The sequence below is a fragment of the Ornithorhynchus anatinus genome, chromosome 1, assembly GCF_004115215.2.
Source record: "Ornithorhynchus anatinus isolate Pmale09 chromosome 1, mOrnAna1.pri.v4, whole genome shotgun sequence".
Taxonomy (NCBI): Eukaryota; Metazoa; Chordata; class Mammalia; order Monotremata; family Ornithorhynchidae; genus Ornithorhynchus; species Ornithorhynchus anatinus.
In genome coordinates this window covers 83,905,809-83,925,004 of record NC_041728.1, presented here as the reverse complement: position 1 = coordinate 83,925,004, position 19,196 = coordinate 83,905,809, and the positions used below count along the sequence as shown (strand labels likewise).

Genomic DNA, 19,196 nt, shown 5'->3' with positions numbered 1-19,196 from the left:
TGTCCTAGACTACTAAAATTTCAACTGGAGCAGAGAAAATTGAATGTGCACAAATATTTCTTTTACAGCAGCTGATAGAGGGCATATATATAAATATACTTCACATCTCTCTCTGCCTCCCACTCCCTAACTGTGGGGTTCCCTCAGGGCTCACTTCTGGGACCCCTTCTATTTTCCATTGACACCCACTCCCTTGGAGACCTCAATCGCTCCCATGACTTCAACTACCATGTTTATGCAGATGATTTCCAAACTACATCTCCAGTCCTGATCTTCCTCCTCTATAGTCTCGGATTTTCTCCTGCCTTCAGGACATCTCTACTTGGATATTCCTCTACTAAATTACTATGTCCCAAAAAATATTCCTCAAATTCACACCCAAACCTTGTCTTCCCCATCTCTGTAGACAGCACCACTGTCCTGTCTCACAAACCTGTAACTAGGCATTATCCTCAACTCATCTCTCTCATTCAACCCATATATTCAATCTGTCATCAAATCCTGTCGGTTCAACCTTCACAACATTGCTAAAATCTGCCCTTCCTCTCTATCCAAACTTCTACCATGTGAATCCAAGCACTTATTCTAGCCTACCTTGATTTCTCCATCAGCTCCTTGGTGCCGGCCCAACCTCCTGTCTCTCTCCAGTCCATACTTCACTCTGCTGCCTGGGTCATTTTTCTACAAAAAGATTCATCCATGTTTGCCCCACTTCTCAAAAACCTCCAATGACTGCCCATCCCTCCTACAGAAACTCCTTGACATAGGCTTTAAAGCATTCAATTACTTTGCTCTATCCTACCTTACTTCCCTGATTTCATGCTACAACCCAGCACATTCACTTTGCTCCTTTTATGCCAACCTATGCTCTTGATTTCTTCTATCCCACCAGCGACCCTTTACCCATGTCTGCTTCTGGCCTGGAACTCCCTCCCTCTTCATATTTGACAGACGTTCAATCTCCCCACCTTCAAAGCCTAATTAAAGACCCATCTCCTTCAAATGGCTTTTCTCCAACTAAGTCCTCATTTCTTCTTCCCCCACTCCTTTATCAGTCTTGCACTAGGATTTGCACCCTTTATTCACCCATCCCTCAACCCCAAATCCCTTATGTACATATTGTAATTTAATCTGTATATTTATATTGTCTGCCTCCTCTTCCAGACTGTGACTTACTATATGCCAAGCACTATGCTAAGCTCTGGAGTATATACAGGATAATCAGGTATCACATGGGACTTACAATCGAAGTTGGCAGGAGAACAGGTATTGATGTAGTAATGTCTGCCTTCCCCTTTACACAAAACCACTATGGGTAGGGAATGTGACTACCAACTCTGTTATATTGGACTCTCCCAAGCACATAGCACAGTGTTCTGCACACGGTACAAGCACTCAATAAATACAATTGATTGAATCCCCATTTTGGATGAGGGAACTGAGTCTAAGAGAAATTAAAAGACCTGCCCAAGGGAACACAGCTGGCAAATTATGGAGAAGAGATTACACTCCATGTCCTCTGACTCTCAGGCCATGCTCTTTCCACTATGCCACACTGATCAGATTATCTCTGAGAAAAAAAAATTGTGAAGGATTTGCTTGAGTATGAAAATCTGCAAATACGGAGCCATAATTCAATTAGCTATGAAACAGTATTATGTCAGGCCTCTCCTCCAAGAGAAGGCCTTAGTCTTAAAGAAGCATGGATTTAGGAGTTCTAATCCCAACTCTGCCACTTGTCTGCTGGGGGACCTTGAGCAAGTCACTTCACTTCTCTGTGACTCAGTTACCTCATCTGTAAAATAGGGATTGAGACTGTGAGTCCCATGTGGGACACGGATCAGGTCCAGTCCAATTTGCTTGTACCCATCCTAGACCTAGAACAGTACCTGACACATAGTAAACATTTAATACCATTATTATTATTATTCAGATAGAGGAGGAAAAGAAAATATGGTGGTGATTTTGTGTTTGCCTTTCTCCTTGGATAACTATTTGACAGAGATTATATTTTTCAAACATAATTCATCACATTATGGTTAAAATAGATATATATATATAGCATTGAGAATCACCCTGCAGCTCCCTTTCTCCATCTATTTTCCTTCCTTTAAAGCCCATATCATCCATGTCTACGACTCACTCCAATTGCTATTCACAGTCATCTCCACCTCTGAAACCTTACCTCCAATTTTCTGAACCACTGTGATGTCTTTTTCACATCCCTCTTTTCTTTCTCCATCCCTACACTGATCCTTGGGGACCTGAATAATAATGATATCGATATGGATGTTCCCAACAACCCTACCAATGCCTGCTTCCACTCACCCCTCAGTTCTACTGACTCCACCTACTCACCAATTTTGGACACAAGCTTAATCTTATCATTTGAAATCACTATCCAATCTCTACATGGGGCTCACAGTCTCAATCCCCATTTTACAATCTCTACCCTATCAATCAGTTGGGAGCTAGAGGTCGTGGGTTCTAATCCCTCTTCTGCCACTTGTCTGCTGTGTGGCCTTGGGTAAGCCACTTAACTGCTTTGTGCTTCAGCTACCTCATCTGTAAAATGGGGATTACATCTGTGAGCCGCACATAGGACCACCTGATCACCTTGTATCTACCCTAGTGCTTGGAACAGTGCTTGGTACATTGTAAGTGCTTAAATACCATTATTATTATTACCTATACCTACTCTGAAATTTCTCTATCTGACCACATTCTCTTCACCTGCCTTCTCTCTCGCATACACCCTCCTTGCTAATCTGTCCTGTTCTTCCAGAGGGACATCTGATTTTAAACTCCTCTAATATTCTTAAACAAATCAATCGTATTTATTGAACTCTTACTATGTGCAGAGCACTGTACTAAGAGCTCGGAATGTACAATTCGGCAACAGATGAGACAATCCCTACACAACACTATGTCCCATTGTGTTCCCAAACCCAAACTTCTTTGTCTTGATGCACACACTGATGGGCTCAACATGGCCCTTTCCACTGAATCCAACTTCTTCATTTCCTTCCCTCCACCAGTTTCTTATCACAAACCCACAGTTTTGTTTCCTCCGCTCCTATGCATGAACTGCAGAGAGCTGCTGGCAGAAATCCAGTCATCAACATATTCTCGTTCATCTAAAATTCATCCTCACCATCATTAACCCTGCCCTCTCCTCTGGACGACATTACTGCTTCATTCTCCCTCCCCTCCTTCACCTCTCCCATCTTTCCCAGCAGTATCTCTAAATGGGATCTCCTGCCTCCTCTCAAAATTTAGCCCCTTAAACTGTGTCCATCCCTATCCCTTCGATACTTAACAAACCACTTGCTTCTCCCTTCTTTCCTCCCTTACCACCATCTTCAACCTTTCCCTCTTCAATGGCTTCTTCCCCTCTGCTTTCAACATGCTCACGTACCACTGCATATCCTTAAAAAAAAAAAAACCCTCCAAAATCTCCCTTGATCCTAAAGCTCTCTCCAGTTATCACTACATTTCCGTTCTACCGAGCCCGTTGTTGGGTAGGGATTGTCTCTAATAATGTTGGTATTTGTTAAGCGCTTACTATGTGCCGAGCACTGTTCTAAGCGCTGGGGTAGACATAGGGGAATCAGGTTGTCCCAGGTGGGGCTCACAATCTTAATCCCCATTTTACAGATGAGGGAACTGAGGCACAGAGAAGTTAAGTGACTTGCCCACAGTCACACAGCCGACAAGTGGCAGAGCTGGGATTCGAACTCATGAGCCCTGACTCCAAAGCCCGTGCTCTTTCCACTGAGCCACGCTGCTTCTCACGCTGCTGCTGTCTCTATCTGTTGCCGAATTGTACTTTCCAAGCGCTCAATACAGTGTTCTGCACATAGTAAGCGCTGAATAAATACGATTGAATGAATTCTTCTCCAAACTCCTTGAGCGAGTTGTCTACATCTACTGGCTCCATTTTTTCTCCTCCAATTGCCACCTCCGCCTGACACCCACCCACCTCTGTGCCAGAGAGAGGGGTCGCCCCCCCCCACCCCCCAGAGAAGCCAGGGTCAAAAAACTGACCCCCCCTAGGTGGGGGAATTTAGGATAGCTCTGGAGGAAAGTGAGGCCACTGACACCAGAGGCCTAGGTTCACGCCTAAGGGAAGGGTCCCCCTCTGCCCATGGGTGCAAAGGGGAGGACTGCTCTGGCCTCCTCGGATTCTCCCGCCCTCTTTGCACACCATCCCCCCAAATGGAGTTTAAGGCTCTAACGGGGAAGGGGACACGGCACTCTCATTCCCCACTCCCCCCATCCAGAGCACGGGCGTGAGAGTCAAAGGTTGTGGGTTCTAATCCCGCCTCCGCCATTTACCAGCTGTGTGACTGAGTCACTTAAATCCGCTGGGGCTCAGTTACCTCATCTGTAAAATGGTGACTAAGTCTGTGAGCCCCACGTGGGACAACCTGATTACCTTGTATTTACCCCAGGGCTTAGAACAGTGCTTGGCACACAGTAAGCGTTTAACACCATGGCTCAGTGGAAAGAGTCCGGGTTTGGGAGTCAGAGGTCATGGGTTCTAATCCAAGCTCCCCCACTAGCCAGCTGTGTGACTTTGGGCAAGTCACTTTAACTCCACTATACCTCAGTTGCCTCATCTGTAAAATTGGGGATTACTGATTACCTTGGGGACAAACTGATTACCTTGTATACACCGCAGCTCATAGAACAGTGCTTGGCACAGTAAGCGCTTAACAAATACCATAATTATTATCATTTGGTACTGCACGAGGAAGGAATTGTCAATCCTTTGTCAATTGTCAATAGTTCTGTTTTGCTCTGCCGTCTGTCTCCCCCGATTAGACTGTGAGCCCGTCAATGGGCAGGGATTCTCTCTATCTGTTGCCGAATTGTACATTCCAAGCGTTTAGTACAGTGCTCTGCACATAATAAGCGCTCAATAAATACTATTGAATGAATGGAATGAATCCTCCCCACCCCTCCGCACACCGGGATGCCGAAGAAGCAGGATAGAGACTCACCAAAGAGATAACAACGTGTAAACAAGGACCCATTAACACCTAGCGACTTGAGAGCTCTCGCCCACTCACGCGGGACAGCTGCTTTAATGATTTGCTAACCGCAGTTTAGAATTTGTGGTTTCCCACCTGCTACTAGAGGAACCTGTATTTCCCACTGGGTTCTACGGATCAACTGCTGCAGCTCCGGACTTCTTTTCTCTTAAGGCCTAGTGTAATAATAATAATGGTGGTATTTGTTAAGCGTTTAATATGTTCAAAGCACTGTTCTAAGCGCTGGGGGGGAGGAGATACAAGGTGATCAGGCATTTTTTAAGCTTTTACTATGTGCCAGGGACTGTTATAAACGCCACAGTAAATACAAAATAATCAGGTTGGACACTCCCAGTCCCACAAAGAGTTCACAATCTTCATCCTTATTTTACAGAGGAGGTAGCTGAGGCACAGAGAATCGAAGTGACTTGCCCAAAGATTAGAATCCATGACCCGCTGACTACCAGGCCCGTGCTCTATCCATTAGGCCATGCTTCCATCCAACCTCTCCACCCACCTTGCACCACTCCCACTCCTCTCTCCTCCCCATCCCTGTCATCCTGTCCCAGTGCCTCCTCTTCAGCCCCCAACAACTCACTCAAATATTCAATCCTTTTTCTACGCCTCTCGTCTCCTCCTCTCCCCGCATTCTCAACCCATAGCCTCAACCAAGAGAGGACTGGGAACACCTGCTCCATCACCTTGGGAAAAATTCCCTATAACAGTGACCTGTTCCTGACCTAATCCCTGCTCCTCCTCGCCATCACTGAAAGTCTGGTTCTCTCAAGATGTGGTGGCCTTCTGTTTTGCCAATCCTGTAGATTCACCGATCTCTTTCTCGCTCCCCAAAGTCACTTTTGCACCATCCCACCTCCCCTACCCTTTTCTTTCCCTTTCTCTAAAGCCATATGCACCTGTGCCACCCACTCTAATTACTAATCACCATCATCAACCACACTCCAGAGCTCCCCTCCAACTCTGTGAACCATTTTGATCCCTTTCTTACATTCTTTTTTCATTCTCCACCCCCACGTTGATGCTTAGGGACTTCAATATCCATGTGGATGTCCCCGACGACTACTTCATTCATTCATTCAAAAGTATTTATTGAGTGCTTACTATGTGCAGAGCACTGTACTAAGCGATTGGAATGTACAAATCGTCAACAGATAGAGACAATCCCTGCCCATTGACGGGTTTACAGTCTAATCGGGGGGAGACAGATCGACAAAAACAAGACAACTTAATCACGATAAATAGAATCAAGGGGTGTACCTCATTAAAATAAATAGGGTAATAAAAATATATACAAATGAGCACAGTGCTGAGGGGAAGGGAGAGGGGGAAGAGCAGAGGGAAAGGGGGCTTAGCTGAGGGGAGGTGAAGGGGGTAGGGAGAGGGAGCAGAGGGAGGAGGGGGAGCAGAGGGAAAAGGGGAAGCTAAGTCTGGGAAGGCCTCTTGGAGGAGGTGCGCTACTTCCACTCTCCACTTCCCCTCACTCCTCTAGCCCCATGACCTCTGGCTCCACCTTACCTCACACACCCAGCAACTCGGGCCCATTCTTGATTTTATAATCTGTAGTCACTATACAATCTCCACCCTTACTAATGAAGCAGCATGATTTAGTGGAGAGAACACGGGGCTGGGAGTCAGAAGGTTATGGATTGTAATCCCGGCTCCCAACACTGGCCTGCCATGTGACCTTGGGCAAATCATTTAACTACTGTGTACCTCAGTTACCTATAAAATGGAAACTGAGACTGTGAACCCCATGTGGGACAGGGACTGTGTACAATCCGATTTGCTTGCACCCACCCCAGCGCTTAGTACTGCGTCTGGACTTCGTTTGTTAAGTGCTTAAATAAACCGTGGCTCAGTGGAAAGAGCACGGGCTTAGGAGTCAGAGGTCATGGGTTCTAATCCAGGCTCCACCACCTGTCAGCTGTGTGACTTTGGGCAAGTCACTTCACTTCTCGGTGCCTCAGTTACCATATTTGTCAAATGGGGATTAAGACTGTAAACCTCACGTGGGACAACCTGATTACCCTGTATCTCCCCCAGCTCTTAGAACAGTGCTCGGCACATAGTAAGCGCTTAACAAATGCCAAGATTATTATTATTATTATACCATAATAATTACTATTATTATTATTAAAAGAGAAGCAGCATGATGTACTGGATTATGAATCGCAGGGACCTGGGAGTCAGGTCATAAATTCTAATCCTAGTTCCGCCAAATGTCTGCTGTGTGACCTTGGGCAAATCACTTCCCTGGGCCTCAGTTACCTCATCTGTAAAATGGGGATTAAGACTGTTAGTCCCACATGGGAGAGGGATTGGGTCCGACTTGCTTTGCTTGTACCCACCCCAACATTTAGTACAGTCCCTGGTGAACAGTAAGAACTTAAATACTACAGTTATTATTATTATTACTAATAATAATTCTGAAATTCCTCCAACAGGCCACCTGTTAGAGTTAACACAACCTCCTCATCTGTTCTATTTCCCATAAACCCCTCCCATACAAATCACTCCTGCTTCCCCACAGATACCTCAGATCTTTTGACTGCCTCCAATATTCTACAAGCATCCTATCCCTTTGGTATCCATATTCAAACTACCTTTTCTTGATCGACAAATCGACACCCTCAACACCGCCATCTTCACTAAACTCAACTTCCGTGCTCCCCTGCCCCCCTGTCGATCTTAAACCACCCACAACCCTGGAAGTGATCACCTCCACAGTACACTTCCTTTACTCCCGTGCTTGAGCTGTGGGGGGCTGTTGGAAGAAATCCAGACAATGTCTGACCTTGACCACTTTAATTCTTACCTGCATCAATTCAGGTCTTTCCTCTTCCCAACAACAATACGTCTCCTTCATAATTCACTCCCATGCCTGCTGTCTCTGCCATCTATTCCAGACATTTAACTCCCTACCAAACTTCCTCTCTCCCTCTCCCACTATCTCATTCTCACATAGGTTAGTGGCAAGAGCCCGGGCTTGTGAATCAGAGGATGTGGGGTCTAACCCCAGCTCTGCCACTTGTCTGTTGTGTGACCTTGGACAAGTCACTTCACTTCTCTGTGCTTCGGTTACCTCATCTTTAAAATGGGGATTAAAAGAGTGAGCATCACGGGGGGCACAACCTGATTACTCTGTATCTACCCCAGCATTTAGAACAGTGTTGGGCACATAGTAAGTACTTAACAAATACACTTATTATTATTATAATGATCTAGCCACATACTTCAACAAAACTGAAATCATCAGGTGGGATCTCCTTAAAAATTCCTCTGCTCATATCCAATAATTCCCCTTCAGCTCTCTCTTTATTCCCTGCAGTGACTCAAGAATAAATCTCACTCCTCTCTAAACCTATCCCCTCCAACTGTGCTTCTGATTCCATCCCTTCATACCTTTTAAAACACAAGGCTCCTACCTTCTTACCTCCTTGGCTGCCACTGTCAACTGTTCTCTTTACAATGACTTTTTCCTTCTGCTTTCAAACATTTTAAAAAAGTCACTCCCTTGATCCCATGGCTCCCTCAAGATATTGTTCCACCATCTCCCTCCTATGATTCCTCTCCATACTTCTTGAGAGAGTTGTTACATCAGCTATCTCTGCTTCCTCTCCTCCAATTCTCTCCTTGATCCTCTCCATTTCAGCTTCTGTCCTGTTCAATAGATGGAAACAGCCCTCTCTAAGAGAACAAATGACCTTCTTCCAGCGAATTCTGATGGCTTCTACCTCTATCCTAATCCTCCTAGACCTCTCAGCTGCCTTTGACATTGTCAAATATTCCTTCTCCTTAATAATAATAATAATAATGTTGGTATTTATTAAGTGCTTACTATGTGCCGAGCACTGTTCTAAGCGCTGGGGTAGACATAGGGGAATCAGGTTGTCCCACATGGGGCTCACAGTCTTAATCCCCATTTTACAGATGAGGGAACTGAGGCACAGAGAAGTTAAGTGACTTGCCCACAGTCACACAGCCGACAAGTGGCAGAGCTGGGATTCGAACTCATGAGCCCTGACTCCAAAGCCCGTGCTCTTTCTACTGAGCCACGCTGCTTCTCCTTGAAATGCTATGCAATTTTGAATTGAATAACACTGTCCTTTCATGGTTCTCCTCATGTTTCTGTGACTCCTCCTGCTCAGTCTCTTTTGCTGGCTCCTTCTCTGCCTTCCTCCTTCTGACAATGGTGGGGGGCGGGGGAAGTGGCTCAATACTCAATTCTAGATCCTCTTCTATTCTCTATCTATTCCCACTCCTTGGAGAACTCATTCACACCCATGGTTTCAACTACCACTTCTATGTGGATAATTCCCAAATCTTCATCTCCAACCCTAACCTCTTTCCTTTCCTGCAGACTCTCATTTCCTCCTGCCTCCAGGACATCTCTACCTGGATGTCTCAATCACACCTCAAACTAAACATGTCAAAAAAACTGTACTACTTATCTTCCCACCCAAACCCTGTCCTTCCCCTATCTTTCTCACTGTAGACAATACCACCTCCCTAGCCTCCCTATCTTACAAGCCCATAACCTTGCTGTTGTCCTCAATTTATCTTTCTCATTCTACCCACATATTCAATCTGTCACCAGATCCTATTGGTTCTACCTTCACAACAGTGCTAAAGTCCAAGCTTTCCTCCTCTTCATTCAAACTGCTTCTACACTGACCTAACAACTTATTCTACCCCACCTTGATGCCTCCTGGCTGACCTCCCTACCTCCTGTCTCTCCTCACTACAATCCATACCTCCCTCTGTTACATTTAGTTCCTGCTTATCTATAAGTAGGAACTTCCTATGGTTGCCCATTGAACTCTACATTAAATAGAACCTTCATACCATTCATTCATTCATTCACACTGTGTGCAGACCACGTACTAAGTGCTTGGAAAGCACAATTCGCAACAGATAGAGACAATCCCTATCCAACAATGGGCTCACACAATCAATCAATCATATTTACTGAGTACTTACTTTGCGCATAACACTGTACTAAGCATGTGGAAGACTACAATATAACAAAAGTGGAAGACATGCTTCCTGTCCACATGGAGCTTACAGTCTAGAGGGGAAGTCAGACATTAATATAAATAAATAAATTACATTTATGCACATAAATGCTTTAGGGCTGAGGGAGGGGTGAATAAAGGGGGCAAATCCAAGTGCAAGAGTAAGGCAGAAGGGAGAGATAGAAAAGGAAATGAGGCCTAGTGGGGGAAGGATTCATCAGCTGATAAACTATTTAGACAGACCACCCCATTCTACCTTGCCTTACTGATCTACTACAGACCAACCCATACCTTTTGTTTCTCTAGCACCAGCTTGATCACTGTGTCCTGATCTTGTGTATCTCAGCACTGACTCCTTTCCCACTTCCTCCTCCTTGCCTGGAACTCCCTCTCACTCCATATACACCAGACCATCTCTTTCCCTACCTTCAAAGCTTTATTAAGGTCACATCTTCTCCAAGAGGTCTTCCACGATTAAGCCCTCTTCCCTGACTCCTTTCCTTTGGTGTCATCTATACACTTGGATCTGTGAATTAGGGCATTTGATATGCCCAAATGAGCGTAATTCATTTCATGTTCAGCACTCATGTACATAGCTTTCAATTATTTCTTTTTAATCACATATTAATGTCTGCCCCTCTAGACTGGAAACTTGTGGGCAGAGAACATGACTGCTAACTCTGTTATATTTTATTCTCTTAATCGCTTAGTCCACTGTACGCAGTAAATGTTCAATAAATACCTTGAGCTTCTTGAGCTCTTCCAATCTCACTGACTCTCACTTCACTCCAAGGGAACTGTCCACTCTAAGGTCACCAATGACCTTCTTCTTGCCAAATCCAACTGCTTCTACTCCATCCTAAACTCACTCGACTTTTCACCTGCCTTTGACAATCTAGACCACTCCTTTCTCCTAGAAACATTATCCAACCTTGGCTTCATTACTGTCCTCTCCTGGTTCTCTTCCTATTCCTCTGGACATTCATCCTCAGTCTCTTTCACAAGTTTCTAATCTGCCTCTCATTCTCTAACTGTGAAAGTCTCTTAAGGCTCAGATTTGGGTCCCTTTCTAGTCTCTATCTACAGCAACTCCCTTAGAGAACTCTGCTGCCTTGGCTTCAACTACCATCTATATGTGGATGATTCCCATATACCTCTCCTATATCTAACTTTTCTTTCCCCTTCTCTGCAGTTTCAGATTTACTTCTGTCTTCAGGATATCTCTATTTGCTGTCCTGCCAACACCTCAAACTTAGCATTTCCAAAACAAACCTCTTCATTTTCCCACCAAAGTCCTGTCCTTCCCCCTGTCTTTTCCATCATTATAAACACCACTACAATCCTGTCTCACAAGTCTTTCATCTTGGCATTTTCCTCTCTCATCTAACCCACATTAGTCATTCTGTCACCAAATCCGGTCAGTTCTTCCTTTTCAATATCGCTAAAATCCTCACTCTCCTTCCCATCCAAACTGCTACTATTCTGATCCAAGAACTTACCAGACACTGCCTTGACTACTGCATCAGCCTCCTTGCTGAGCTCCCTGCCTCTTGTCTCTCCTCACTCTACTTCATACTTCACTCTGCTGCCCAGATCATTTTTTTGAAACAAAACCGTTTAAATTCACATATCTCCATTCCTCAAAAACCTCTGCATCAGAAACTGCTTTAAGGCACTCATTCAGCTTCTTTCCTCCTTCTTACCTCACTGATTTCCTAGCCTGAATGCTTCACTCCTCTAATGCCAACCTACTCATTGTACCTTGATTTCATCCATCTTGTCACCAACCCCTTGGCTACAACCTTCCTCTGGCCAGGAACTCCCTCACACTTTGTATTGGACAGACCACCACTCTCTCCATTTGCAAAGTCTTACTAAAATCACATCCTCTTAAAGAGGCCTTCCTAGAAAAAGCTCCTACTCCCACTCACTTCAGCAAGGCTCTGGAACTTGGATTTGTGCTCTTTCAGCATTTGGTAGCCACCCCACCCTAAGACTCACAGTACCTATTTATAATATCTATAACTCATTTTAATATTTGTTTCTACTTGTGGGCTGCAAGCTTCTTGTGGACAGAGAACATATCTACCAACTCTAATGTATTGTTCTCTTAGCACAAAATATGCACTCAATAAATAGCACCAATTGATACTCTGTAAGGCTTAGTCAATCTCTCTGATCACTGGTTCACCCTTGGGACCTCCGAATTAAATGCAGTATGCAGTACAGAGTATTATACATTTTAAGGAAAATCATGCAGTTAAAAAGATTCTAACAGGACCCTGAGTGAGAAGGGATACCCTAATCTCTGGCTAACTCTGAGCAACAGGCTCCTTGGTTCAGAAGCTAAGAGTCAGTCCCTTGACCTATTCAGGCTACTGTAGTCATTTGAGAAATAATGGTTTGGACATGCACTGAACTCTATGCACTAAATTCTAGGTATTCTTTATATGTTACCACGAAAGTCTTCCTAGCATTCTAAAGGTTGAAAAGGTTGACCTTGAGTGACACTGTGCATATGCGCACAACCGTTTCTTCCAACATGGCATTGGAAGATTAGAAGTCTAACGTATGTTATCATAAGAATGTCACCTTTATTGAGTATATGAATATGAATCGGTAGTGAACTACAAAAATTTTTGATCCTGAATGGCAGAATCAGAAGTGGTTCTAGAGCTCCTGGCTCCTATTACGATGTAGTCATTAGAACATATGAATGAATTTGAAATTACCATACCCTTTAATGATGTATTAAACAATAATGTGATCATTTTGAAAGCACAAGCACTTTAAATGACTAACTTCAGAAAACTTCAAATCAGATCTGCAACAGAAACACAGTTAAACTGATATTATAGTACTAAAATCACTGAACATAAAATCACTGAACATCAACAGCTCATAGACTCCAGATTATTTAGTCATTATAATAAAATGGCATATGTTAGAAAGCTCTAACTTAGCAAAATTACTCCTTTAAATATACAAAATCTCCAATACTCCCATTGACCTATATGTAGTATCCTTCTAATTTTGGGAATCTGTGTGAAAGTTGTTTTTTTTTCAGGAAATTTTATCACTGGACAATAAAAGCAAAGAAGTTTTTTTTCCAAAATATGCCCAAGACATACGGCCAACGTGAACTACAGCTTCACCTTAAATTTTATACATAAGCTCTTTTCATAAATAGAAGTTATTTATTTATTTTTTAAATTTCAAATTTTTCATGAATCCCCTGCAAGTAAGGATAAATCAGGCTTCTTTCAGAAGTACCTCCAAGTCTGAATCAAAAACCTTCTGCTATGTCTACTGAGAAAAAAAAACCACACCCTACAGTTTAATTCTAAATTATAATATATAAAAACCACATTCCATTTGACATTTTAAGATAATAGCAGCAAATCTCATCACATTTGCTTTATATTTCCACAGCTTTTTCCATAGGGCATCATGAATTTCTTTCATAAACATATTCTACTGCACTGTGATGGCAATTCTTGCACAGTAGCATGACTTGCATCAGTTCCCTAATTATTTTACAAAAAAATCCATCACCAATTTTAACTTTTTTTGGTAAACATAAAAATACAGCAATATTTAGTCACCTTATTATTTTGATATATATATTAGGTTCTTGAGTTATTGTTTGATATATCATGACTAGAATTTAAGGAAAAGCATTAAACACCTGACAAATAGTTTTTGAAACAATTACCTAATCACCTAATCTTTATTCCTTGCTTCTAACCTTTTATTTACCCTTCTTTTCGTTAAAAGAAACACAAGTTCAATGTTATATGACATTAACTACTTAAAATCTCACTTTCAAAATTTAAAAAAGGTAATTTGATAAAGAATTTAAATGATTTTAATTATAAAATGTTTGACTTTAAAATTCATGAGACTTAAAAAATTACTGGTTGTTAACTCAGCCCAGGCAGGGGAAGCTTTTCAGAAACACCTGTGCATTCATCATGCATTTCTTCCCAACCACACTCTGACCAGTTTGAAAACCAAGCTCTTTTTCCTGACAGTCAGGGCAGCTATTAGTTGGGAAGAAACTCCTGAAGAACGATTGTTGTCTGACAGAACCTTGGACAGATGTGGAGAATTGGATTGAGATTGGCAGAGTAATGGTGTGAACTCTGACTAGCCCGCTGAACTCTTCTCTTCCAGGCCTCTCTAGACTGGCTCTCTTTGCTGATTTCCCGACATGCTACCATGATTTGAAGGGACTACCTATAAGATTCAATGTTGATATAAAATAACACTCTTAAAATATTTAAAAATCTTATATGGATATTTACCTTTTGAGGAAGAGCTACAATTCTCTCGTTCTTCAATGAATTAAATGCACAGAATGATGGAAACAAAAGGAAGAAATCAGCAAGTTTATAGTTAGACAAGGAAATGTGTAATCTGAAAATGGCAGAACAATAAAATATGCAAGGTATAAAATGACATGAAAAATTGAATGGCGAACCATGAAAGATTAAACTTGAGTATTAACAGTAATCAAAGAAAAAAAATGAGTTTTTTTGACTTCTAAATGACTCCAATAACTACAAAATGCAAAATGAAATTGGGAACATGGAGACATAAAAATATCAAATGTCTAAAACAAAGAGTTGTTATGGCAACTTCCTTCTTTTTAGAAATTTTATAGTAGTCAAGCATCTTTGTTCTATATAATATGACACTTGTTCAAATGTATTAGCAGCTCAAATTACCTATTGGAACACAGACCAACTGAGGGGAAGGGTCCTGGGATGGAACAGCTCCTAGATTGGCAACATTTGTACATGTGTACAATTAGTGGTAATTGAGTGCTTACTGGGTGCCATGTACTCTACTAAGCACTTGGGAGACTATAACACATCAGAGTTGGTAAATAACAGAAGAGTGCTTCAAGCTCCATATTGGACCCAGAATACATTCAACTACCAGGGATTCAGAGGACCCAGGAAGATATTGTGGCAGCTGGATGAATTCTAGTTTGCTTAGGACTGGTTGTGAAAATACAATATTTTAAAATATTATTTTTAATTCAAATGAAAATTAATCACTTCCTTCTTGCAAACATATTTAATCAAACAATTTTTACTAGACTATCAATAAACCTAAAATATAAATGAACAAATTTTGGGTAAAAATTTTATAAAAGAAATTCTACTTTCTTTACTGGGTTGCCACTGGCAGTATTGTTGCTAGCACTCTTTCTTGATACTGTTCCCGATGAATAAATTTTCTAATTAATAAACCCTTCTCTCTCCTCAAATAAGCTGCACTAAAATAGCAAAAGGAACATGCACAGAAAAGCATGTACTTAGGTGCTTTAAAAGGTTACTATAGATCCCATCATATCACCTGAGCATATATGCCAGGATTACATCTTCTCTAGAAACTTCAACCCTACCTGCTTGGGAAGGGTGGGGTAAATCATCTAGAGCTATTGGATCACAGCAGTCCACCAAAAGTGGTGATAGTATAAGACACTCGGTGTAGACTTCTACACACCCACCCTTTCCTTTCTCTCTTCCTCCAAAAGGATTCTGATTAAGTAGCAACAGCAATTACTACTATGTTTTGGCTGAGGAAAATCTCTGAGATTTCATAATATAACGTGATCAACTCACCTCTTCACTGCCTCACTGGGGGTACCGATTCCCCACTGTGTCTAGGAACTTTTACTTGCATGGATGGCATAGTAACTGGGGGCTTTATCCCACCTGGTAAGGTTTTTTGAGTATTAATTACGTTTTAGACTGTTTATTGGCTCCTATATTGTCAAAATACATTTCTTGTCTGACCTCAAAACCCCCAGACTCTATTAAAAATGGTGGGAACCCTACTTTTAAAAAGAAGCTTATAAACATTTTTGGAATGTATTTCATTTTTTTCTTCCTTAGTAATATACGGCATTTAAAAAATACAGAATGCAAATAACTCACAGAATTGACTGGACAGAAAAATACACCTAGGCCTGTGTAGGCGTTCTGATAAACACAACACAAAACTGAGGAATAATCACATAAGGAAATTAATAACAAATTAAATTATTCTGTGAAGATTAAATCACATTAGAATAAAAAATAAGCTTGTCCATAAGACTATAAAAATCAGACACTACACACAATTGGCAAAATAGCTGTCTCAATGTCTCCAAAATGTAGATAACTGAATTAACTCATTCTTCAGTATCCTTTCTACTATATCTACCCAGTAACAGAACCTCAATGAACCAAGACTTCTCATACCACAGAAGTTAAAATACTGGTAATCAAATGTATCACAATTACATCAGCATGGAGGAAAAATGACAATCAAATTCATTTTGAGAATCTATAATTAGAAGAAATTCCAAAGAAAATAATAATAGGAGAGTCATAATTTTAACAACTCATTGGAATCCTAATCTAATCTTGTTTTTTTCTCACTGGCACAATTTAAGACATTCAGTTGATTAGGCATGGAGGTTTTTTTTAAAAAAAACAATTGCTTAAGAGGAAAAAATATAACAGTAATCACAGTGTGGATAATAAAATGGATTAAAGCTTATTGCACATTTCAACAAATTTTACCATATTGGCCTAAATAGTATTGTTTTCCAAAAAAATAGCTAAAACACATAAGATTTTTTTACATACAATTCAAACATTGTGCCAGATTTCTATGACTCATTTATAGCTCAAATCTCTGTAAGAGTTACCAACGGCCTTAGTAAAAGAGGAAACCTTGTATTGTTATGAAACAAAATATAAAAATAAAACAGAAAAAAAAATTCATTCACTTTCAGCTACTCCTTTCTATACCAAAGCTGAAAGACATCTGTGAATATGAAGATGAAATAAAGTATTTAGGCTTTATAAATATGCAATCTTTCCTTGCTGTAGATAAGATCTATTGAATGAGTAGCACTTTGGGTATAACTTTAACAGTTCAGTTGAAATATTATGATCAAACATAAACAATGTTTTCAAATGCATTGAAATTTTTTCAGATAAAAGACCCTTAGATAATTTTATTTACAACTGGAGGAAATGCAAAGAATTTTAATGGCAGAAACACCAACTCCCAGCACAAAATGGCTGGCCAGACAACTCATAGTTCCTTATTTTAGCACAATTTAGTAGTGATTTAAATCATTTAGTTGTTCAAAGAAACACATGTAATACTTTTCACCAATTCTGCATTTTGAAAATCAGTACATTTTTAACAACAAATTGTCCTGTGTTTGTGCAAATCAGAAATTCAAAAACAGTGTTCTGGAAAACATTTTTAAAAATAAAAAATCAATTTACCATTCAAATGAAAGCTGAATTTGCTTTTGAAGTCATTTAAAAAATATATTTCCACAAAACACATTAGAATTCATGCATGTTCAGTGGATGAAAGAGGTTGAATATCTTGTCTAGGTAAAATAATCCTTGCTATAAATATGGAAGAGTGATCATTAGTCATTTTCTACTGCTTGGAAATCCAACGTTCAGATGTATCCAAATCATTTGGAACATATACTTTCCTCTTTTCTGACTTATGTGCTACCTTTTTTTTTTTAATTGTATCTGTCTTCCTAAGCCTCTCCACTTTGTTCACCATGTCTTTCCTGATACTGAAGCAAAATAATTACTGCAAACTATTATTTACTAAAATAAGTACAAATTGAATTCCTACAATATTAAAAGAGAAGTGATGACCTAAATTTACATCAGAAACTGAAAACAATAACAAATAGACTTCAATACCTTAGCATTGCAACCCTAAGATTCCATTTGAAAAATACATCACAGAAGTCAACCAGCATGTAAACATTTAGCATATGTAGCAATTGATAAAATCCCTGAATACAAAATGAACTAAAACCAAGTTGTTAAAAATGTATTAAACCTCATGGGAAAACAAGTAGTCAGATTGGGAAAGAGAGGAGGCTTCAGATACCAATTATAATTCAGGATGAGTTTTTGTTACTTATTTTTTTAGGGGGAACAAATATCTGTAAACTTTTTGTATTTTGTTATACAGCAAGGGTTTAGTGGGCCTCATATCTACTTGAGGTTACAGGCCAGCATAAGAATAAACTTCATTAGCATTTTGATGTCTAACATTGACCTTTTTTATATTCTGATTTCAGCGTTGTCTAGAGATCAGTAAATTAATTTATGGTATTTATTGAGAACTTACTGTATACAAAGTATGATACTAAGTGCTTGGGAGATGTAATTCATTTCGTATTTAATAAATACAGCACAGCATACGTATTCAAAATAAGAATTGAGAAGTTGCTGAAATCAGATTACAGTAGGTTCATTCATTCATTCATTCAATCATATTTACTGAGCGCTTACTTTGTGCAGAGCACCATACTAAGAACTTGGAAAGTACAATTCAGCAATAAAGAGGTTGTAAATAAATAAGTAGATTGGATGTGCATTATTTCATCTAGTATTTTGAATCCAAGAAAGAGTTCAAATATTCCCAAATACAAAATCCTAAAGTGAACACTAACTCAACAATGACTGTCTCACAGTAAAAGTCATCCCAACACATTTTTTCAGACTGACAATTCTTTCACTATTAGCTTCCTGCGTTCCTTAATAATTGTTCATAAACCAAAATTTACTCTTCTCGTCTGTACCTTTATCATATAGCAAAGATATATGATCCAGATAAATGCATTCTTTTTTTTTAAACTGACAAGGAAAAGAATTCAGGCTTAAAGATATATATTCCATAACCATTTTCTTTTGAATGTATGATATAAAACCAAAGGTGAAGGTTCTTAATTAAGTTTTTGATATTGGTCAGAGTTGGCAAATTGATATTTTTTGAACTCTTACTATATGCAAAGCATTGAACTAAGCACTTGGGAGATGTAATTCATTTCTGGTTTAATAAATACAGCACAACATATGCAATTCAAAATAAGATTTGACCAATTGCTAAAATCAGATTACAGTAGATTGCATGCGCATTACTGCATCTAGTATGTTGAATCCAAGAGTTCAAATATTCCCAACTAAAAAATATTAACGTGAACATTAATTCAACAATGAACCAAAACTGTGAAGATCAAGTAATAAAGCAATTCAACACACTAACTTCCATCTTAGTTGCATATTATGTTTTC

At 40.2% G+C, this 19,196-nt stretch overlaps 1 protein-coding gene across 25 annotated transcripts in view; it reads right to left on the bottom strand.

Annotated features, from left to right (window-relative positions):
* The window catches only part of RIMS1 (regulating synaptic membrane exocytosis 1), a 531,371-nt gene that overhangs the window by 134,841 nt on the left and 377,334 nt on the right, over positions 1-19,196 (bottom strand). For 11 of the 25 annotated variants that reach the window (XM_029063826.2, XM_039912326.1, XM_039912327.1 and 8 more), the window contains one exon: positions 14,377-14,406. The exons of the other annotated variants lie outside the window; for them this stretch is intronic. In XM_029063826.2, the coding sequence (XP_028919659.1) occupies positions 14,377-14,406 (30 nt within the window). The remainder of the gene's footprint in view (positions 1-14,376; positions 14,407-19,196) is intronic. 25 annotated transcript variants of the gene reach the window in all.